This window comes from Pelophylax lessonae (genome assembly GCF_965119305.1).
Source record: "Pelophylax lessonae genome assembly, chromosome: 4".
In the NCBI taxonomy this organism is placed as follows: domain Eukaryota; kingdom Metazoa; phylum Chordata; class Amphibia; order Anura; family Ranidae; genus Pelophylax; species Pelophylax lessonae.
In genome coordinates, this window is record NC_138771.1 from 528328872 (window position 1) to 528353105 (window position 24234).

The 24234-nt window shown below is 42.6% G+C and overlaps 1 protein-coding gene across 1 annotated transcript in view; it reads left to right on the forward strand.

Annotated features, from left to right (window-relative positions):
• The window catches only part of EFCAB6 (EF-hand calcium binding domain 6), a gene marked incomplete at its 5' end in the record, with an annotated part of 240295 nt that overhangs the window by 21799 nt on the left and 194262 nt on the right, over window positions 1-24234 (forward strand). The window contains one exon of the mRNA XM_082254131.1: window positions 1245-1311. Within this exon, the coding sequence (XP_082110257.1) occupies window positions 1245-1311 (67 nt within the window). The remainder of the gene's footprint in view (window positions 1-1244; window positions 1312-24234) is intronic.

Genomic DNA, 24234 nt, shown 5'->3' on the forward strand with positions numbered 1-24234 from the left:
GTGGCTCTTCACACAGCCAGCGATTACCTGCGGTGATTTGTGTGCATCCAGCTGGGATCACCACATGTAATCGCTGGCTGTGAGAACAGCAGCAGTGTACAGGCTCAGTTGCCGCAGCTATCGCTTACAGCTGTCAAACCCAGCAATAGAAATCAGTAGATTTCTGCCGCCGGAACTCACTCCATGGCTAAACACAGTATAAATGCAGCCTTAAACATAAAAAAAGGAGCTCTGAGTTCTATACTCACCTCCTCTCCAGGGCTGTCCCTTGCAGAGTCACTAATTAAGCAATGATTTTAGCAATGCTTCACTGCCCAGTATCATCCAACTGACCTCCTGTTAGCCCGGAGTATCAAGGCTGCACCCACACACTGGACTCTCTAGAATGATCCAAAGCGAAGCGCCATGTAATTCAATATGTTCCCATTGATAGAGCAAGAGGGAACTGTAGAGGGGTGGTGAGGTCACTGGAACAAAGAAACCCAAACATGAACAAAGGTACGTATTTAGATTTTTTTTTTTTACAGTGACACACACCGTTTAATTTACATTACAAACAAATACCCTTTTTCCTAATCAATATAGAATGCATTAAGATAAAAAAAACCTTCTGCTTTTACAATCCCTTTAATTTTTTCTCTTCGATTAATTCAACACAGTATGGCAGACAGTGTTGGGGTAGTTACTCAAAAAATGTAACTAGTTACTAGTTACTTCTGTAAATTGTAACGGGATTACTTTACTAGTTACTGCATTTGAAAAGTTACTTCACTACTTATTACTTTACTTTCCTCTTTCTTAATTGACCGTGTAGAAGAAGATAAATGACACTCTTTCTGCATAGAGTTTATTGTATAAACACAGGCTTTGGGAAACATGAGAACAAAACCTGAAAAAACAGAATAAAACATAAAGTGCAACAAAAAGTCATAAACTTCATCCCTCTCGATTCTTCGAAATAACGATTGTATCGCACGGCTTGGGTAACACAGGAAAGCGCGTTCCTATAGCCTAGTAAAGTAGTGTAGTTACCAATATTAGTATTGTAACTAGTTACTTTACTTAGTTACCAAAAAAAGTAATGTAGTTACTGTAATTAGTTACTTTGTAACTAGTTACCCCCAACCCTGATGGCAGAGAATGACCAGAGCTTTCTGTCTCTATATCAAACCTGTTTAAATTGATAATGCAGTCCAGGTAACTGATTATACTTATATATTAATACATATTTTCTCCTTTTTAAGATGGAGCTATTCCCAGGCAAATCAAGTAATGACGCTCAGTGAGCTTGAAGCCCAGCTGAAGCTAAAGGTAAGGTATTACAACATCATGGGAATGTAATCTGTAGTTTAATATTTTTTACTGCGCAATACCATGCTGGTTGTGCTTTTCTGCTCCTTCTCACAATGCTAGTTTTATAAATCAGCCAAAAATATTCCAATATCCATGTGGCTGATACTTTATTTCGCAAATTGTGAAGCGGTAAGGCAGATTACTTTTCCCCTAGTGGCTAATCTACAAATCATTACATTTACAAAAACAAAAATCTGGAAGGTCAAGCATAAAAAAAATGTGAAAAATCTAATGAAATGGCGATACTTTAAACAATGCAATAATAGACTAATATATGTTTTTAACTGAAATTACATTACATGTTCCCTTCAAAGAAGAACTCCAGGCAGATATAAAACACACAAAGGAATGCAGCTCTGTAATTATTAAAGGATAAGTTCACCTGCCTTTAAAAAAAATAATAAACATATTTTTTTGCAGATAAAAAAATGCGCATTTATTATTATTATTTTTTTTTTTTAGGGGAATACAGAGCATTGCACCAGTGATCAGTAGATCGCAGGTGTAATGCCAGGCTCCTGCAGACAATTATTGAGTGACAGGAGGATCAATGAACTATCTAGAACGCTCATTAGCGCCCTGGTAGTTCATTGAGAACTACAAGCCGTCAGCCGCAAAGGCTGTCAGTACTTGTAGTTCATTCATTCACAGAACTGAATGAACGATGTGGCCATATGGGCAAAGGCCTCGCTCTTTTTGAATAGTGACAGCGGGTGTGGGAAGACAAACCCTGCCTGCTGTCATAGGAAGGGGGGAGGGGATCAGGCAGATGCTGAACATGTTACAAGTTACACCCTAAATATGGGTGTAACATGTAACATGTTCACAAAGGTGAACTTATCTAAAGTGTAACTTAAGGCAATTTTTTTTTTACTTTTGCATAGAGTGTAGAGGGAGTAGAACACTTGTCAGTTTTAATTTACTGTCTGTGCCCCTGTTAGGGATTTTTACTGCTCTATTTGTCCTGTTTACTGCTTTCAAAAGAGTGAAAGTAAAGGAAAGTCCTAAATTTTGGGTTGACATCAGAACAGTAATAGAGGGGAAATCTTCCACCAGGGACACTAATTCTGGCGACCCTAGTGACAGCCTGAGATTCCCTCATTTTAGAGGGATTTTCTCTCTCTTGTTTGGCTATGGAACAAGAAGTGAAGGGAAATCTCCACAATGGAACACAGATGGCAAAAATAAAAATCTTCCTTTAACTTCTTGCCATCCGCGCTATAGCCGACGTACGGCTACAGCGCGGACTCGAATTTCCGGGAGGCCGTCTTTAAACGGCCTCCCAGAGACAGGCTCCCCGCGCGCTCCCACGAGCGCGCATCGGGGAAAATCTGTGTTGGCCGTGTCCCTTGGACACAGCCAATCACAGATCGTGGTAAATGGCCAGTCACTGCGGCCATTTACCACGTGATCGGACCATGCAATGAGAGATGATCTCATATGTAAACATATGAGATCATCTCTCATCGCCAGCGCTCCTTCCTCACACGGAGACTGCAGTGTGAGGAAGGAGGAGAGCCGATCAGCCGTCGGGGACACAGTGGAATGTAATCAGGGCACTGATCACCAGTGCCCTGATTACTACAGAGGTAAAAAAAAAAAACAATGGGCCCACCATCAGTGCCCACAGTGCCCTCCATCAGTGCCCCCCATCAGTGCCCACAATCAGTGCCCATAGTGATGCCAGTCAGTGCCCATCAGTGCCTGCTCATCTAGGCACTGATGAGCACTGACTGGCAGCACTATGGACACTGAGTGTGGGCACTGATGGTGCTGCCCATCAGTGCTCATCAGTGCCACCCGTCAGTGTCTATCAGTGCAACCCGCCAGTGCCCATCAGTGCCGCCTATCAGTGCCGCCCGTCAGTGCCGCCTCTCAGTGCCCAGCAGTGCCACCTCTGTGCCCAGCAGTGCCACCTATCAGTGCTCATCAGTGCTGCCTATCATTGCTCATCAGTGCCGCCTATCAGTGCTCATCAGTGCGGCATATTAGTACCTCCTCATCAGTGCCACCTCATCAGTGCTCATAAGTGCCACCTCATCAGTGCCCATAAGTGCCACCTCATCAGTGCCCATCAGTTCAGCCTATCAGTGCCCATCAGTTCCGCCTCATCAGCGCACATCAGTGAAGGAGAAAAATTTATTTATTTTCAAATTTTACTCGCAGAAAATAAGAAAAACTTTTTTTTTTTTCAAAATTTTCTGTCTTTTTTCTTTTTTTTTGTAAAAAATAAAAAACCCAGAGATGATTAAATGCCACCAAAAGAAAGCTCTATTTGTGTGAAAAAAATGATAAAAATGCCATATGGGTACAGTGTAGCATGACCGCGCAATTGTCATTCAAAGTGTGAGAGCACTGAAAGCTGAAAATTGGCCTGGATGGGAAGGGGGTGAAAGTGTCTGGTAGGCAAGTGGTTAATCTATCAAAAATAAACAAAAAACTTTTGCCTTTAGTTACACTTTACCACACCATTATAGCTGAAGTTTAATCTGCTTCTGTTTTGCTAATGAAAATTGTAAAATAAAACCTTAAAAAATTTTCATTACATACTTTACATATCATCATTGGGCCTCTGTGGCACCCTGGGAAATGCAAAGAGACCATGGAGGTGTGATAGGCAGGCAGAGTGTGGTGTATAAATCTTCCTGAAAACTAGTAGTGCGCCGAAATGTAAATTCTATTGCCAAAGCTGAAACTGAAATTTCAGAATGCACTTAACCGAAAACTGAAACATATGTTTTTATAAATAATTGTATTATATTCAACATTTTAAGTATTATCATGAATTTAAACAATTATGAGTTTGTCCACCATTATCGCCACCTTTTGAAGCAGTGTTCAAAATCGTACTTGCTACATTTTTGGTGCATATTTGGTCAGTAAAAAAAAAGGCACCAAAAATGCACCTCCCCATTGAAGTGCATTAAAAAGGCAGCAAGAACGCATCAAAAATTCACCTGGGTTGCGTATTTGATGCATTTTAAATCACATGACCTATGAAAAACACTATATAAGCACAGTAAAAGCACGTCAAAATTGCAGTAAAATCGTGGACGTTTTCGGCACCATTTATTTATTTATTTATTTATTTATTTTTTGGCACAATGCTGAAAACCCTATTTTCGGCCGAAAATCTTCAGCGGCCGAAATTTCGGTGCATCGCTACTGAAGACATCATAGTACTCTATCTCAATACTTTTCTGAAGATCCCTCAGCATGAGTGCAAGCAGTAGTTATGTAAAAATCAAAATGCCTTGCAATGCAGCTTTAACTTATATCCATAAAAAGCAAGGCCACTGGTCCATGTCCGATATTTGCTTTTTTACTCTGTGTGCACCAAAAAGGATCATTTCTCCATTCTATGACATTTTTTGACACGTTATTGTTCTGTAGAACAATCGCTACAAGAAAAACATTCAATTGGTTTGTTCCTTTGGTTCTGCAACAGTTAACTCTTATCTGGCAATAAATTATGCCATCAGATTTCCCCTCAAAACATGAGCTCAGAGATGGAGAGCGTGGTGTGATATTGCACCTTAATTTGGTGTAAGGGAGGAAGGACATCTGTCACAGTCTCCTTGTATCGCACGTGTAGCGTTATCGCACTGATAGGTAACACTTTAAGTGTCTAATTGCTGAGAATACATTCTTTCTGATTTATTCATATAAGGCGAGAAGTCATTTTGTTAACTGTTCATTTACCTTCGACTGTATTGTTCTTATTATGGAACTTTTAGAAAAGGATAGAAGTGAGGAAGGAGTGTAAGACAAGATAACAGCTTGTAGTGCTGCACTTATGTTGTACAGTATTGACTTCCTAAAGGGGCATTGTCACTGAAAAAATTAAACAAAAGCAGCCTGCTAAAGTACATAATACCCATTGTAGTATGTGGAAGCCAGACTTATTGATAATAGGCAAATAGTCCTTTTATTTCCAAACACAGGCAAACTGAAAATAGCTTATCCTAAGCAAAGAAAAACAAACAAACTTAGTTTGTTAAGTTTCTGGTTCAATAATAAAAGGCTCAGCTCACCGCCAGTAACACTCCTCCCTTAACAGGGTTTTTTAAAGTTCCCACTTGCCTCAGGGGTCCCAAAGAGGAGATCTCCACAGTTCAGCAACCGTGTCATAAACTAGTCCACATTACTCACTCAGCTGTCTTCTGCTCTACTCCACCTCACAAACGCCTGCTGTCTGCTTCCTGTTCCTTTTTAGGTCTCCCCTGTAGGTGGGTTACCCCCTCGGGACCAAAGTCCCAGTAATCAAGGTTTGGACGCTCACCCAAAGTCTCTCCGAATTCCAGGTCCCAAATGTGGACTTACCAACCCTGAGAGCACTGTAAGTCAGTCTTCTCTTCTCCAACTGGACTACCCTGGAATCCCTCACCCTGCATGGGTGAGAACCCCTATATACTCCAAAGATTACCTTCCATAATCCCCCTTTACCCACTTGCTGCCCGTGCTTTAGCCGAAAGACAGCTACATTGTGGGCTTAGATTGCAGGGAGGGCATAAATGGACATGCTCCCATTCTCGCACAGTCAGCGCGCCCCCTGCGGCACTCTCTGTGATCACCGAGTCCCGGCCCTTTACCACACGATCAGCTGTCAGGCAATGACAGTTGATCACATGATGTAAACATAAGCCTATAATCTGTTTTTTTTCCCCTCACGTTGACAGCATGAGGAGAAAAAAATAGGCAGATTACCGGCTTCTGTAAAAGGGGCATCGGTTCCACACAGTGACCACCAGTGCTCCTAACCAGTGCCTACAGTGCCACCTACCAGTGCCCATCAGTACTGCTAACCAGTGCCCACCAGTGCCATCTACCAGTGGCCACCAGTGCCACCTAAAATAACAAACATGCTAAACTTACCTGCTCTATGCAATGGTTTTGCACGAGTAGCCCCCTATCCTCTTCTTCTGGGGTACCCCGCCCGTGCTCCAGGCTCCTCCCCCCGGCCAGTGCCCACTTAAAAAGCCTCTTTTCATGGGGGGCACCTGTGCATGTTGACATAGAGCGGGTGGCTTAGCCCCGCACCCCACTTGGTACAGCATTTGATTAAAAGCAGCGGGAGTCAATGGCTTCCACTGCTATCAGTCTGCCCAGGGGGGAGGGAGACAGCGCCGAGAGCCCCTGCTCCCGTGCACATCGCTGGATCGGATTGGACTCAGGTAAGTATGGAGGGGGGCTTGGGGGATTAGAATGCATTAGGGAAAAAACTTTAAGACTTTAGAACCACTTTAAACTTTACAATCACTTTAACCACTTCTGGACCGGAAGGATTTGCCCCCTTAATGATCAGGCCATTTTTTGCGATTTGGCACTGCGTTAATTTAACAGGCAATTGCGTGGTTGTGCGATGCTGTACCTAAATAAAATTGATATCCATTTTTTTCCCACAAATAGAGCTTTCTTTTAGCGGTATTTGATCACCTGTGCTATTTTTATTTTTTGCTCTATAAACCAAAAATCAGCGACAATTCTGAAAAAAATATATATTTTTCACTTTTTGCTATATAACATTCCCAAAAAAATTTAAAAATCACATTTTTTTTTTTATCCTTGTAGGCCAATTTGTATTCTGCTACATATTTTTGGTAAAAAAAAAATCACAGTAAGCGTATTTTGATTGGTTTGCGCAAAAGTTATCGTGTCTACAAACCAGGGGAAAGATTTATGTCATTTTTATTTATTTATTACTAGTAATGGCAGCGATCTGCGTTTTTTAGCGGGACTGCGACATTGGGGCGGACAGATCTGACCCCTAACTGACATTTTTGACACTTTTGGGGGGACCAGTGACATTACTACAGTAATCAGTAATCAGTGCTAAAAATATGCACTGTTACTGTAATAATGACCCTGGCAGGGAAGGTGTTAACCCAGTGGTGATCAAAGGGTTAAGTCTGAGTCTAGGGGAGTGTGTTCTAACTGTATTCGGGAGGGACTTGTAAAATGAACAAAGATTTGTGATCCTATATAGTGTTTACAACAGCTGACCGTTGAACTCTCTCAGCTGGGAGTAATCGTGGGTGCCCGGTGGCAATCAGTGCCGCTGGTCCCATGGATCGGCATCCCCGCTGCCTAGTGGGGCAGGCGCATGCGGCCTCGTGGCGTGCTTGCCCCCAGGACCGCTCCAGCGAACCAATGTACCCATATGTCGATTTGCGCAGCCGAGCCAGCCTGCCGCAGTATATCTGGTTAATTTTCATACCAAGCCCACTGCAGTAGCGTAGAATAACAGCTCCTTTACCTGTCTGCAGCCATGCACAGCAAGAGGTAGTAATTTCTTCACACAGCCCTGACCTACAAAAGCTACTACTGAAGTCTGTGGTCAGTGCTTGGGTTCGTGCATAGAAGGGTGTCAATGCTGATTCTCTATACTGTGCATGCAAAGGCAGTGTTGTCATCATATTAATGAACATGCCAGGAAGGAGAGTTTCTATTATTATTATACAGGATTTATATATTGCTAACAGTTTGCGCCGTGCTTTACAATATGAAAGGGAGTCGGTACAGTTACGATACAATAGAATACAAGACGGCCCTGCCTATAAGAGCTTACAACCTAATAGGGTGGGGCAAGCGGTACAAAGCCCTCATTCACATAGGAGGCAGGTTTAAGATAGTGCAAGTTCAGTTAAACTCACACAATTTTAAAACCGCATTTCATTGCGAGTTCGGGGGTGATTTAAAAGACATCTGTGCGGGTTCATGCTCAGATGTCTATTGAAATTGCCCCGGAAGTTGCCAAAAGTACAGGAACTACTTTTGGAAATCAAGGCAGTGCCGCAAAGTCGGCATTGCACTGATTTGGACGGTGCCATTGCTGGCAATAGGCTACGATTTGGCATGCCATTTGACATGTCAAATCGCCTCGATGTAAACAGGGGGCAAAAGGTTATAACTGTAGGGCTGAGCTGATGGAAGTGGTAAAAAGTTAGTTTAGTTGGTGGTGTGATAGGCTTCCGGAAAAGATGAGTTTTCAGGGATTGGCTAAAGGCAGCCAGAGTAGGAGATAGCCAAACAGACTGAGATAGAGAGTTCCAGAGGATGGGAGAGGCTCTGGAGAAGTCCCGGAGTCCTAAAGTCCTATTACAACCTATACTGTTAGTGAAGCACCAAAAAGATAAGTGAAAAGTTGGTATAGATAAAGGGAAAAGGTGAGTCTTAATTTGTTTTTTTTTGTCTGAGGGTTAGTTTGTATATACAGTTGTGCACATAAGTTTACACACCCTGGCAGAATTTATGATTTCATGGCCATTTTTCGGAGAATATGAATAACACAAAAAACTTTTCTTTCACTCATGGTTAGTGTTTGGCTGAAGCCATTTATTATTAATCAACTGTGTTTACTCTTTTTAAATCATAATGACAACAGAAACTACCGAAATGACAAAAGTTTACATACCCCAGTTCCTAATACCGTGTAACATCAACCCTTCAACATAACCCTTTAACATCAATGACATCTTGGCAGTCTTTTGTGGTATTTGTGGATGAGGCTCTTTATCTTCTCAGATGGTAAAGCTGCCCATTCTTCCTGGCATAAAGCCTCCAGTTTCTGTAAATTCTTGGGCTGTCTTGCATGAACTGCACGTTTGAGGTTTTCCCAGAGTGGCTCAATGATATTGAGGTCAGTAGACTGAGATGGCCACTCCAGAACCTTCACTTTATTCTGCTATAGCCAATGACAGGTTGACCTGGCCTTGTGTTTAGGTTCATTGTCATGTTGGAATGTCCAAGTACGTCCCATGCGCAGCTTCCGGGCTGATGAATGCAAATTTTCCTCCAGTATTTTTTGATAACATACTGCATTCATCTTGCCATCTATTCTGACCAAATTTCCTGTGCCTTTGTAGCTTACACATCCCCAAAAACCTCAGTGATCCACCTCCGTGTTTCACAGTAGGAATGGTGTACTTTTCATCATAGGCCTTGTTCACTCCTCTCCAAATGTAGTGTTTATGGTTGTGGCCAAAAAGCTCAATTTTGGTCTCATCACTCCAAATGACTTTGTGCCAGAAGGTTTGAGGCTTGTCTCTGTGCGGTTTGGCGTATTGTAAGTGGGATACTTTGTGGCATTTGCGTAGTAATGGCTTTCTTCTGGCAACTCGACCATGCAGCCCATCTTTTTTCAAGTGCCTCCTTATTGGGTATCTTGAAAAAGCCACACAACGTGTTTTCAGAGAGTCCTGTAATTCACCTGAAGTTATTTGTGGGTTTTTCTTTGCATCCCAAACAATTTTCCTGGCAGTTGTGGCTGAAATTTTAGTTGGTCTACCTGACCGTGGTTTGGTTTCAACAGAACCCCTCATTTTCCACTGCTTGATTAGAGTTTGAACACTGCTGATTGGCATTTTCAATTCCTTGGATATCTTTTAAAATCAGTTTCCTATTTTATACAGTTCACTACTTTTTCCCGCAGATCCTTTGACCATTCTTTTGCTTTCCCCATGACTCAGAATCCAGAAACATCAGTGCAGCACTGGATGAAAATGCAAGGGTCTGTCAGGAGTCCAGAAACTCATTGACCTTTTATACACACACACTAATTACAAGCAAACAGATCACAGGTGAGGATGGTTACCTTTTTAATAGCCATTCAAACCCCTTTGTGTCAACTTGTGTGACACAACAGCAATAAAGCCCTGTTGTTAGGCTAAAATCACCAGGGTATGTAAACTTTTGATCAGGGTCATTTGGGTAGTTTCTGTTGTCATTAGCATTTAAAAAGAGTAAACACAGTTGATTGATAATAAATGGTTTCAGCCAAACACTAACCATGAGTGAAAGAAAAGTTTTTGTGTTATAATTTATATCCTTGGAAAAATGGCCAATAAATCATAAATTCTGCCAGGGTATGTAAACTTATGAGCACAACTGTATCTGTTGTTGGGAGGCAAGCTCTTGCAACTGTTTATTTTAGCAATTTGCGCCTGATTTTTGGAGAGGCAGGCATGCTGATTGCACAAGTGTGGGCTGGGTTCATAATAGACCCAGTGTTAGAGCTCAGGACTCCGTCCAACAGACAGGAGGCCTGTGCATGGGAGTCAGGGGGACTCCCATCCTCTCTAGGAGTCAAAGGATGCAGGGGGGAGCGAGAGTGTCCATATCTGCAGGAGGCAGATGTAGTCCGCGTCTGAGCAGCTAAGAGCTGTTTCTGAGCAAGCTACGAGGGAGCTTGACTGAAGGATACCTTGGTGTTGGTCTGAGGAGCAGACCTAAGGCCTAGGCGTGAGGCCTGAAGCAGCCATGTGGCAAGTGAGTAAGCCAGTAAGCCAGGAGGCTGAAGCATTGTGCATATTACAGTAATGGTGGAACCCTTGCATTGGAAATTGCTGTTTTCTGTTAATTTTTCCATTCATTCAAATAATAGTGAGCTGCCATGCCCTTAAAAATGCAGTTCTGGACTGGCTCAACTTCTTACAACAGATGCACCACCGGAGTCAAATTTCCCCAATGTTTACACTGTTCAGTCATAGCAGACCCTTGGCAAGGCTATGGGCATGGTGTCTGATATGCTTGACAGCCATTTCCAAAGATTTTTCTTGGCAAATTTTCTTTAGGGTAAGTTACTAAGTCTTTCCTTAATCCTTCTTAATTGCTTAGGCTTGGGACTGGCATGCAGAATGTGATAACGCATGTTATCACATACAAGGGCCAACTTAGACAGGAGCCAATTAACCTACCAGCATGTCTTTGGAGTGTGGGAGGAAACCAGAGAACCTGGAGGAAACCCACACAAACACAGGGGGAATATGCAAACTCCATCGAGATAGTGTTTTAACTGATTCAAACATTGGTCCCCAGTGCTACAAGGAATAAGTCACTGTGCTGTGCCACTAAAAGGGCAAATCTTTGCTCTCTATACTCAATGTTAGAAGGTTCAGATTCCGACATTTGGTGACTTCAGATGTCTGTCTGTTTCTCCCCACTGTGGCTCCCTCCCTAGGCCACTATGGGGTTGATTTGCTAAAACTGGGGCATGCAAAATCTGATGCAGCTCTGCATAGTAACCAATCAGCTTCCAGGTTTTATTGTCAAAGCTTACTTGAAAATGTTGAAGTTAGAAGCTGATTGGCTACCATGCACAGCTGTGCTAGATTCTGAGTGCTCCAGTTTTGGTAAATCTCCCCCTATGTCACTACTCTGCAATCCTTTTAGAGCTAGCTATTCTGAATAAGTGAAGCCCTAAGGCTACATTCACACCTGAGCGTAGCGTTTTCGCACGTTTTTTACTACGATTTTACCGCGATTTTTACCGCGATTTTACCGCGATTTTTACCACGATTTACAGGCGTTTTTTGATTGAATAGATACCAATGGAAAATGCCTGTAATCTGCCCAAAAAGAAGCTCATGTACTTTTTTGAGCGTTGGGCGTTTTGTAAACAGCGTCAAAACGCTCAGATGTGAACAGGGGCCATTGAAATGAATAGGATTTGTCTTGTTGGGCGTTTTGAGAGCTGATCCTAGAGCAGAAAAACTCCCCAAAAACGCCTAGATGTGAACGGAGCCTAACACTTTTGAGTAGTATCAGAGCTTGCCCGTGCTTTCCCTCATTCCCATTGGCTTGTCACTGTGGTAGGCTGCCTCCTTGACCAATAGGAATGTATGAACACTTGGTAGCAGCTTTCTTTTTTTATTTTTTTTTAATTGACAAAGTCACTATAAGTTCCTTATTTTGCCTTGATACCAGCATCCTGGCTTTCCCTATACAGCAGCACTGAGTCTAGGAGCAGGACAAGCAGCACTCTGAGCCAAACAGACTCTACAGCAATGCACATGTGCTTACAGTACACCTTTTAACTGGAGGCGCAAGCAAAGGGATGAGCCTCCCTAATGGTCTTTTACCAAAATGGGTGGTCTCCGTAACCAATAGAGAGGCTTAGGAGGTGAGAGGGGTTGGTACCAAGTTACAGTATATGTTTACAGGAAAAGTCAGAATTTCCATAAAACATCAACTGCTGATATGTCTGGATCTACTGAACCTAACTGAGGTCTGGATCTACTGAACCTAACTGAGTGTGTTTGTGACCGATGCACTTTAAGTTCTAACCCTGATTTTTTTTTAAGCCAGTGAGAAAGAAGAGGGTGTATTGTGTGAGATTTAAGGTTAATGATAGCAATGAGTAAATGCCAGCGGGTCCTATATATTATTGCATTGAAGAATTTAGCTAATTCCTGGAAAGAATAATTAGTGATAAAAATGATCTTTATTTAGGTCCTGCTTGTGCCCCAGGCTGGTAGAGTAAATGTTGACTTAAGGTGTGCGGCAAGCTTAACCGCTTGCCGACTGCCGCACGACTATTTACTGCGGCGGTCAGCCCCTCACAGGCAAAGCGATGTAGGTCTACGTCGCTAGCCTGTGAGGCTCTAGGGAGCGAGCGCGCGCCGCTGGAGGCACGCTCCCGCGCGGTCACGGTGCCCCCCCAGCGCGTGTGCCCCGCCGTGATGTCCGCCGGGCACTCGCGATCTTCCGTTACACCGCTACACTATGTAGGACCGTTGATCTCTGTTCTTACACATGTAGCCACAGCCAATCACAGTTAGAAACACGCCCCTAGGGACACACTTAACCCTTCCCTCTCCAATAAAGTTAACTCCTTCACTGCCAGTGTCATTTTTTACAGTAACAGTGCATATGTATAGCACGGATTACTGCAGTAATGTCGCTGGTAACCCCAAAAGTGTCAATGTCAGTCAAGGGTCCGATCTGTCCGCCGCAATGTCGCAGTCCCGCAAAAAAAAAAACGCAGATCGCCGCCATTACTCGTTAAAAAAAAAACAACAAAAATTACAAAAATCTTTCCCTTAGTTAGTAAACGCAATAACTTTTGCGCAAACCAATCAAAATGTGCTTTTTGCGATTTTTTTTTTTTTAATCAAACATAGGTAACATAAAACAAATTGGCCTAAAATGTTAAAAAATTTAGATTTTTACATTTTTTTGGGGGGGGGGGGATTTCATATAAAAAAATGTGAAAAATATTGTTATTTTTGCAAAATTGTCGCTCTTTTTTTGTTTATAGCGCATGATCAAAAAATCGCACCGGTGATCAAATACCACCAAAAGAAAGCTCTGTTTGTGGGAAAAAAAGGACATAAAAATTTGTTTAGGTACAGCGTTGCACGACCGCGCAATTGTCCGTTAAAGTCACGCAGTGCCGAATCGCAAAATAGGCCCTGGTCAGGAAGGGGGTAAAATCTTCCGGGGCTTAAGTGGTTAAACAAGACCATTTCATTTTGTGTAATATACTAATATATTTTTATTAATTAATTAATTCATTTATTTACTTAAATTATTCATCGCATATATAGGTTCATCATTTATTTGCATATATTCATGCAGCAATATCTCACTCCTCAAAATTGTAGGTGACAAATAGAGCCTGAGATTTCACTATTGCAGCCTGGCCCCAGGAATTTAGGCAGGTGTATACCATGGATGGCGATAATTAAAACTAGGTTAATTAGAATTAGCTAATTAAATAGTAATTAGAGAAACCTTGTTACAGTCATCTAATCTTGTTATAACATGCAGACCTTGCAATTTTTTTTCCCTGTCATTTTAACTAATTAAAATATGTCTTGTACCTTGTAGGAACATTACAAGATTCGTGACATTTTTTTTTCAAATCTGTGAACAATTAATCATCTGTTTAATACATCCATTACTTCCTTTTACTTGTGACACGTACGAGTGGATGTCGTAAAATGCTGATTTTTTTAATCATTATCCTTGGAATCACAAAGGCGCAGTGATGGCGAACCTTGGCACCCCAGAGGTTTTAGAACTGCTTTTCCCATGATGCTCATGCTCTCTGCAGTGTAGTTAAGCATCATGGGAAATGTAGTTTCTAAAACATCTGGGGTGCCATCACTGACATAGGGCATGAGCGTGTCTGATTTAAACCTGCCCTGGAAAATTACAATCAGAATATGATTGAGGGGCTGGAAAGAAATAATGATGGTTTTTCATAATGATAGTATGATCTGGTAATAGAATGTAATTAAACAATTCCACCCAGTATGATCTATTCTAGGGCAGAATTAAAACTACCACTGAAACTTTAGTGATATCTAGGACTTTGATGGGCTGAGCTAATAGTTTCCATTAAATTACACTATAGTCCTAAATCACAAAGCTTCAACACAAGGATACGGATTCTTATTTTAGCCACATGACGGCAAAGCTTAAGATAACTGTCACTTTTTAAAATAAAGATCCTTGTTCTGGTGCATTAGCTGTGTGAATTGAGCTTTATATGGCCAGAGTTTTGTGGACTTCTGGCCATCACACCTACATCAAATGGCCAAAAGTATGTGAACCCCCTTCCAAATAATTGATTTCAGGTGATTTTGACAAATGTGCTCTTCCAACCTTGTGGTAACAGTTTGATGAAGACCCTTTAATGTTCCAGCATGACTGTGCCCCTGTGTACAAAGACATATTAACCAGAGTTAAGATATTCGGCTAGAGGCTCCAATCACCAGGGATACCACCGATAACAGAAGCTGGTTCCTTGTAGTCATTAGCCAATATAGAGTCTCTAGAAAAAGGGGAACCGCTTACCTTACATAGAGCCTTGGAACTATTTATTCAATACATCCATCAAACAGATCAGTACATCCGAGGCACCAGGGCCCTAAAGTGTTTCACTCAGTAGTGAGATTATCCATAGGGTCAAAGGGCCTATGAATAAACTCACTTCTGAGTGAAACACAAGGGATAGTTTGTATCTTGAATCGATCGATCTGTTTGATGGATGTATTAAATAATTTAGTTCTGAGGCTTTCAGCATGGTGAGCAGGTCCCTTTTCTTCTTTGGAGCTGTTCCATAAAGACATGGTTTGATGAGTTTGGTGTGGAGGAACTCGAGCGGCCAACGCAGAGCTCTGATCTCAACCCTACAGAACACTTTTGGGATGAATTGGAACACTGGTTGTAATCCAGGTCTTTTCATCCAATATTAGTACCTGGCTTCTTAAAGGGACACAAATTCCCAGAGGCACACTGCAAAATCTTGGGAAAAGCCTTCCCAGATGAGTGGAGGCTTTTATAGCCACTAATGGCGCTTTTCCACTGCATGGAACCGAACGATTCGGCTCGCATTTGTGCTTTTCCACTGCTGGTACCGCATGGTATGGTGTAGGAACGGTTCGGTACGGTAGGGCGGCGCTTTTCCACTGCATGGAACCGAATGGTACGGCTCTCAAAAACAGTACCACCTCGATTGTGGTTCCAACAGGTACCATACCTGGTACCATATCCCACAATCCTTTGCATGCAGTCACTAATAGCCACTGATTGGTCAGAGAATCGTTGTTATACCACCCACTTAACTTTAGTACTACTTTAGTGGAAAAGCAAACCGTACCGTACCGAACCGTTCCAACACCGTACCATGCGGTACCAGCAGTGGAAAAGCAAACCGGGCCAAGCAGGGCCGAGTAGAGCCGAGCCGGTACTTGCAGTGGAAAAGTGCCAAAAGAGGGTGGTGGGTCACAACTTTATATTAATGTTCATGGTTTTGAAAGATGATATCCAATGAGCTCATAGAGGGCTGATGGTCCGGTGTACACAAACTTTTTACCATATAGTCTATTTGTCACTGGCTTCTATGTATATACTATATGAAATCTGGTAAGCATGGCTAGTGAGAGCAGGGAGACTTTACTCTGGGGTCTGGACAGCAGTAAAGACCGGGCAAGGGATCTGAGTATGAATCTATTTAAACCAAAACAGAAATTAATTTTAGGTGGAGTTGTTTTTTTAACCTTTATTTGACAAGCACATTGCTGGCAACACATTCCAGTTATCATTTAGTGATAACAGGTTAACGTACTGCTACATAGTAATTTAAATCTGTATACTTTGGCTCTAAAATGCACCTTTTACTATAAAAGAAATCATAAATACCTCGGTATATCAATTAAACCAAAACTGACTACAATATAATACTTGATGTATGCTGAAATGCTGTACTCTGTAAGAACGTGTAGATGGCGCTATTGCTACTCTGTTAGTCCATTAAAGCCACCCAGAATAGATGTAATAGTGGAAAATAACAGAATAGGTCAACTGGTGTAAATAAATAAACTTTTTATTCACTGGGCACTTAATATAGAAGTTTTATATGCATTATTGTCAACTTTGGTAGTTTTTCATAATAATCTCCTTTGCCCAGATGTAAAATGTGACCTAGGGTCCTAAAATGTCTTGTAATGGTAGCAAGCAATAGGACATTCTCTTTTTCCCCTTCAAGGCATGATTAAGCATGCTTGTGTTTCACACTCAATAGGCCATCGGTCAGAAAGTTCCAACCCAACCGTTACCATTTCCAAGTAATCATAGAAAGACCGCAGTTACCATGAACAAATAATATCCCTCTATAGCAGTGTTAATTTTGGCAGCAAATTTCAATTTAGTTTTAGTCTTAGTCTTAGGACTAAAATGGGATTTTAGTTTTAGTCCCATTTTAGTCTTCTGCAAGTGTTTTAGTTTTAGTCGTATTTAGTCGACTAAAACTCCAGCACATTTTAGTCGACTAAAACGTCCTACATTTTAGTCGACTAAAACTCATTTTAGTCATCTATAATCGAATGGGTGTAGTTCAATTGTAATTTGTAATGCATTATTTAAGCATTTCTCTACAATTTCCAAACTCATTATACACTACTGCTGGTCCTGGAGTGAAAAATCTAATATGTTATTATTTATGGTATTAAGCTTTGAGCATGCAGCAGTGTTAATTTGGCAGCACATTTCGATTTAGTTTTAGTTATAGTCTTTTGACTAAAATGCCATTTTAGTTTTAGTCGTATTCTAGTCTTAAGACTAAAATGCCATTTTAGTTTTAGTCGTATTTTAGTCATCTGAATTGTTTTAGTTTTAGTCGTATTTTAGTTGACTAAAATTGTGTTAATTTAGTCGATGAAAACATTTTAGTCAGTTTTAGTCGACGAAATTAACACTGCTCTATAGTGTGTACTTATCTCAATTAAGAGGACTATGTGTCACTTTTGTGTGGTGCTTCCTTCCTCTGCTAGCAAAATGAATCCCTTCTGACAAGTTTTCCTGACACCAAGAGGAAAATGGTGACAGGGGAGATCCAGCTGATTGACAGCCTCTGCTCTGTTTCTGTTTCCCTTTCCTCCAATCAGTGTAACTTCAGCTATCTGCCCCCTTTTTTTCTGAACTCTCAGACAAGCTTTAACATTCAGCACTTTGAACGGATGTAGAGAAGAAAGGGCAGCAGATAGACAGATACAACTTATGTAGGAGGATTTTTTTATTTTCTGTGTGTCACCTGAGGCCAGTCACTTCACTGGGTATATGTAAGGGTTTACAACCACGTTAATCAGTTCAGGTCCACCCCATAGCAGTTTGACTGCTACAGGGTGGCACCTATGCGCCAGATCATGTATATATACATGATCTGGCTCTTCCGGGTAAAGGCACACATGCGCAGTGCCAGCAGCTCGCTGCCACTGTGAACACACACAGCGGGAGTCCAGCGGTGGGTTCTGCTGACTCGATGTCCGCTGGCACCTGCCGATTGTTCAGTACAGAGGCAGAAGGATGGTCTGCCTATGTAAACAAGGCAGATTGCTGTTCTGTCAGTAGGGAAGCCACAAATCCTGTGTTCCTGCAAAGCAGGGCCGTGGATCCATGCCTTCCCCTAGTAAAAGCACCACCCATAGTACACAAAAACATAGGCTAGGCACACAGTTAACCCTTTGATCTCCCCTGATGTTAACCCCTTCCCAGCCAGTGTCATTAGTACAGTGACAGTGCCTATTTTTTTTAGCACTGATCACTGTATTAGTGTCACTGGTCCCCAAAAAGTGTCAAAAGTGTCAGCTAGTGTCAGAATGTCTGCCGCAATATCCCAGTCCTGCTATAGGTTGCTGATCACCGCCATTACTAGTAAACAAAAAAAAAAATTAAAATAAATAAAAATATGCCATAGTTTATAGATGCTATAACTTTTGTGCAAACCAATCAATATACGCTTGATTGGATTTTTATACCAAAAATATGTCGCAGAATACATATTTGCCTAAATTTATGCATAAACTTGATTTGTTACATTTTTTTATTTGATATATTGATATGTTTTGATAGCAGAAAGTAAAAATGTATTTATTTATTTTTTTTGATTGTTTTATTGTTTATATTGCACAAAATAATAACGCAGAGGTGATCAAATACTACCAAAAGAATGTGTGGGAAAAAAAGGACAAACATTTTTTTGGGTACAGTGTTGCATAACCGCGCAATTGTCAGTGAAAGTAACACAATGCCGTATCGCAGAAAATGGCCTGAAGGGGTGCAAATCTGCCAGAGGTCAAGCGGTTAAGGAGAATGCTGTTTGATTCAGTCGGAATTACATTTAGGTCAAAGTGACAGGGTCTCTTGATAGGGCACTTCCTCGCCTACTCTACCCTCTCATGCTGCTCTGGTTTGCTGGTAGGCGTGCCAACCCCAGTTTAAGCTTTGTGTCAGTCTGTGTTAGAGCTTGCACATGGTTTTTGGTACACCTTCTCTCCTACCCCACGCAAATGGCAACTGCATCCTGAGAAAAAGAGAAGGTCATACTTCCCTATACCCTGAAATGGCACTTAAATTCACCCGTGGGAGCTGTGAGGGTTAGCAGAGGTGGAGCTCACCAGCGGTAAGTCTAAGTGGGCTGGGGGTTGCCTATTAGGAAAACCTGACACTTGTCCCAAAATGCGCAAGGTGACAGATTCTCTTTAAAGGAAAAATAAATTGAAGAACAGAATTGTGATATATTGCAGCTTACTTGTACTGTGGTGGCAAAATGTATTTATGAGCATTTTCAGCAAATCAAAAAAATACCTGATGACCTTACTTACTATGAGCTGAATGGACAGCAAATGTGATTTTTTTTTTCTTTTCAAACTACAAATCTCTTCAAACCCCATGTAATTGGGATACACAGAGGCAGGCATATTTGATGTCCAACCTGGGTGGCAATCAATCCTCCTCCAGATACTGTAGAGGAGTAAACATATCCACGAAGGGTCTTATTGACAGGATTGCCAGGTAATAATAAAGAGAAAAAAAAAACTGAAAAAAAGAAAACTAATCAGCTACCACATCTAGAGACTAGTAAATTTAGATATGCTTGTAGTGTATGATTGGTTATAAGAACTATAAAGAAATTAAATCAGCTTATAATAAATCACAGGGAACATTTCTGCCTTAGACTGTGGCCTCTAATGCGTTTCTGATAAAAAGAAAAAAGAATATAAATAAAAAGACTAAAACTCTGCACTTCCTGCCTTCAGACCTTTCATGTTTGGCGCTTCTACACTTCAAATACTAACACAATCAGCTTATATATAATACATTATACCACCAACTCGCTTTATATCTACAAAGAGCTTACCCCTCCTTTCCTGGCAAAACAAAAACTGGTGTGAGACAGAAGCGTGAAAATATCAGAAAATTACACATGGTTTCTAATTAGCAACTTTTCTGCAATTTATTGCTCTTCGGCCCCTTGATGGCGCTGCTGAGTGTTCCAGGGCACAGCGCTGTATCTCTGCTACATTTCTTTCTTCCCAGCGTTTGTCAGAGGGATGATAAAAAGACAACTGCTTATTGTACATTAGTTAATCCCTTCGCTGCCAGCAGGTCTGAAGAAGCTCCAAACGGTTTAGCTGGTGTGCAATAAAAGTCTCCTGTAAATTATTGGCTTTAATCACGTCTCGACAAAATTATACAGACGTTATAAATAAAGGACTATAGGGGAGAGGGAGCATTCCAAGCATGAAGAATAGGGGCCCCCATTAGGAACACATGAAAAATGGCAAGGAGGGGGGCAGGGAGCGCTACAGTTTGTGTATGTATTAATTATGAAGGGAGCCATATTCATGAGTCTTTACAATGAATGGTTCTTGCCACCCCCTTTTTTTGTGTAGTTGGAAATTTCTATAGAGCAACCACTGTATAACTCGGTGTCTTTATAGTGGTGATGTCATTAGTCATTGTAAGATTCATTTTCTTGGTAACATAGGGCTGATACAGCTTTTTACATCAGTAATTATTTCTGAAAAGGCCTACCATCTACTGTCCATGCTGCAGTGATACACCAGGGTCTATAAAGACCAGTGTAGGTCTAAGTTAGCTGATCTGCAAGTATTTAGAATACCTAGAGAAAACCACAGGAAGACCACACAGACTCCGTGTAGATATAGTTCTTGGTGACACCTGCAGAAAACCAAGACAAACACATAAAGACTACACAGACTCTGTGCAGATAGTGTTCTTGGTGACACCTGCAGAAAACCCAGAAAAATACTGGAAGACTACACAGATTCCATGCAGATAGTCTTCTTGGTTAGAAACTGAAACCATGACCCCAGTTCTTCACAACATTATGTTATCACGAGGAGCAAGCAACACCACTGTATCTTACAGAAAATCTGTGTGGTGATTACTTGGTTTAAATTACAGCAATAATCACAAACCAGGCACTCCTGGGGTGCCTGTAGGGTGGAGGGATAGAAGTAAACCTGTGAGGCCCCCCAGTGATTGTTCTGCTGCTAGCCAACCAATGGCTCAGTAAAGAGATTCGCACCCAGGGCAGCCATAGGAAAACATCCAATCCAGAAGTCAAAGCATTAAACACAAACCAGGCACTCCTGGGGTGCCTGTAGGGTGGAGGGATAAAAGGTACATGAGGAAGGCAGCGCATGAACCACACCAGGATGCAATGGATAAAGGAGTCAGGTGAACATCCAGTATAGAAAGGGTTAGCAGTTTATTTGGTATTGATAACCGGAAAACAGAGTACATAAAATGCTTACATCCCCCTGGGCTGGAGTGGACAAGGGCACCTGGCAGCAAGCAACACGAGTGGGAGGTCAGTCTCCCAGAACGGCTGAGCGGTGTGTGCACAAAGCCGGAAACAAGCCGGAGGATGAAAGGACTCCGCTGTAGTTCCGGAGCGTTGACATCAAGTCATCTTGATAAAGCACATGGCGCGAAACATGTAGTCATGGCAACCATATAGCTTGATTTCCACCCTGGTTTCTGGTGTTTCCCCGCAAGTGGTGCCTGACCGGCTGATGTCATTGCTCCGGAACTAGGGCTGCACGATATTGGGAAAAAAAAGTACATTGCGATATTCGTTTTTCAATTATATATATCGCGATATTTAACTGGGTGGAATGCAGAAGACACTGACAGTGTGGAAGGCAGAGTCGGGACTCACAGTGGTGGTAGGAGGTAGAAGAACACAGCCCGACATGACATCCGTCCCACACGTTTAGTCTGCCGCCCTGGAGCTAGTTCTCTTTACCGAGCGGTGAGCGCAGCACAGCGAACCAATCACGTGAGTAGCGGCACAGGGAACCAATCAGGTGTGCAGGTACGCGTGATTGGTTAGCTGTTCAGCTGCTCACGGTGCGCTGCTCACCGCTGAACGTGTGGGACGGATGTCCAATCACTGTGAGTCCTCCTCCTCCCCCCGAGTCCTGACTTCTCCCTGCCTCCCTGCCTAATGCTAAATATCATGTCTTCGGCGATATGAATATCGCCCATGCCCGCAGAACGATAGTCGATATCATATCGACTATCGTTCAGCCCTATCTGGAACTATAGCGGAGTCCTTTCATCCTCGCGCCTGCTGGTTTCCGGCTTTGTGCACACACTGCTCAGCCGTTCTGGGAGACTGACCTCCTCGCACTCATGTTGCTTGCTGCCAGGTGCCCTTGTCCACTCCAGGCGAGGGGGATGTAAGCATTTTATGTACTTTGTTTTCCGGTTAGCAATACCAATAAACTGTTAACCCTTTCTATACTGGATGTTCACCTGACTTCTTTATCCATTGCATCCCGGTGTGGTTCATGCACTGCCTTCCTCATGTACTTTGGTTTAAATTACCTCTGTCGTGGATAGCAGGTGCTTGCATAGGATTGCATTATCTTTGCATCCCGGTATTATGAAATTCTGAAGGGTTTACAAAGGAATTTGCAAACAAATGCTACATTCTTAGTGTGTAGCTCAATCCTTTAATGCCACCTTTAACAGGTAAGTTGTTGCAGTTAAGGCCTGCTCACACATTTGCTGATCAAAAAGAAGGGGCAGTTAGTGGGAAGGGGTGGATTCTACAACAGCCATGTAGACTTTTGAAGCAGTTTACTTTAAAGTGCACTCTGGGATTTCGGGCTACTGAGGTGTTATATAGAGATTCCCCTGTAGGTGTCTCCTAACCAGGAGTCATCTTTACAACCTCCAGCTTAACCCTACATTCAAGCAGGGCCAGTGCTAGACTATTTTGTACCCTAGGCAAGACCAGCTGCTTGCACCCCCCAAAAAAACAAAGCCTGCAAATGCAGCCTGTGCAGGGATGCTTTCTCACCTCCTTGCCAGCATTAGCTCCATCTGGGGACTGACTGGGGAGCTGGGGGGAAGTGATGTTGCGTGCAGCATGGCTTGCACGGTACCTCATTGGCTGGGCACCTCTTCTTCATGGCTTGGCTGAAGTTTGCAGGAGATGGCTTGGTCTCCAGCTAGCGTCACCCAATCCTGCATCAGTATGGCAAAAGTCTGTGCAGTGTGTGGGGAAAGGGCAGCCAGCCATCAGAAATTTTGGGGCTCCTTACACAGCTTTAGGAGTTTACCCCTTTCATTAGGGTCCTCAAAGTTCCCTCTCTTACATCATGGTCCCAAGAGTCCCCTTTCCTTTCATCAGTGCCCCATACCGGTGAGGTGGGAGGACTTCGGCCTTCTACTTGTCAAAAACGTCCATGAATTCTTGAGAAGCTGATGGAACGTTCTGGGGGGGGGGGGGGGGGGTATCAGATACTGGTTGAACAGTCAGACAGCTAGTAGAATTACTGGATCCGGGGACAAAACAATGCTGCTGGCAGTAATCAGCAGAAAAGGAGATTTCTTTTTTGGCCCAGTTGATTTGGGGATTATGAGCTTGCAGCCAAGGGAGTCCCAGAATGATGGGAAACATAGGCGAGCATCAGACATCAAAGCAGATAAATTCTTGGTGGCCGGGAATCTGCTATGGTGAGGATGGGTCTGGTTACTTGGGTAACTGGTCCAGAACTGGGTAAGGAACTATCGGCTAAATGAACTTCAAGTCTTTGCTTTTTATGATGAAGGGGTATACAAAGTCTTTTAGCCTGAGATAAGTCCAGAAAACAGCTGCAAGCCCCAGAATCAACGATTACTAGGAGTCAAACCTCCCCTTCAGTACCTGTACAGAGACAGGGACAACAAGGTGAGAAAGAGCAGGCCCAGAGACCTGACAGTTTGAAGGGCTCCGTGGGTAAGACTTACTGGGTCTAACAGGGTAGTTGCGTAAAAAATGTCCGACCCCTCCGCAGTAGAGGCAGAGATTAGCCTTCTGGCGAAGTTGACCCTCATCAGGAGTCGGGGAGGAACGGACCAGGCCTAGTTGCATAGGTTCCCCTTTAGAAACTGTGGTGGAAGAGGGTACAGGAGGAGGTAATGAAGCCAGTGGATTTTTAGGCAGCATCCAGGTAGGCTGGAAAGTTTGAAGGAGTTCGGACCGCCACTCTCGCAGACGTCTGTCAAGCTGAATGGCAAGTTGTAGAAGCCCCTCAAGAGTAGCGGTAGTCTCAATTTGAGCCAGTTCATCTTCAGGGGTCTCAGATAGTCTATGTTGGTGCTAGTACTTAAGAGCCTGTGTCAGCTGTTCACTTGCGGAAATCAATGGTGTAATCTTCTACTGGACGTTTCCCTTGTTGCAGGGCGGACTCTGCAGTAGCTGTGCCCTGGTGATTATCGCCTCAAAGGAAGTGTCCACAGAGTTCAGTACAGGTTTTTTTTTGTTCCAGTAAGTTATGGGCCCAAGTTTGGGTT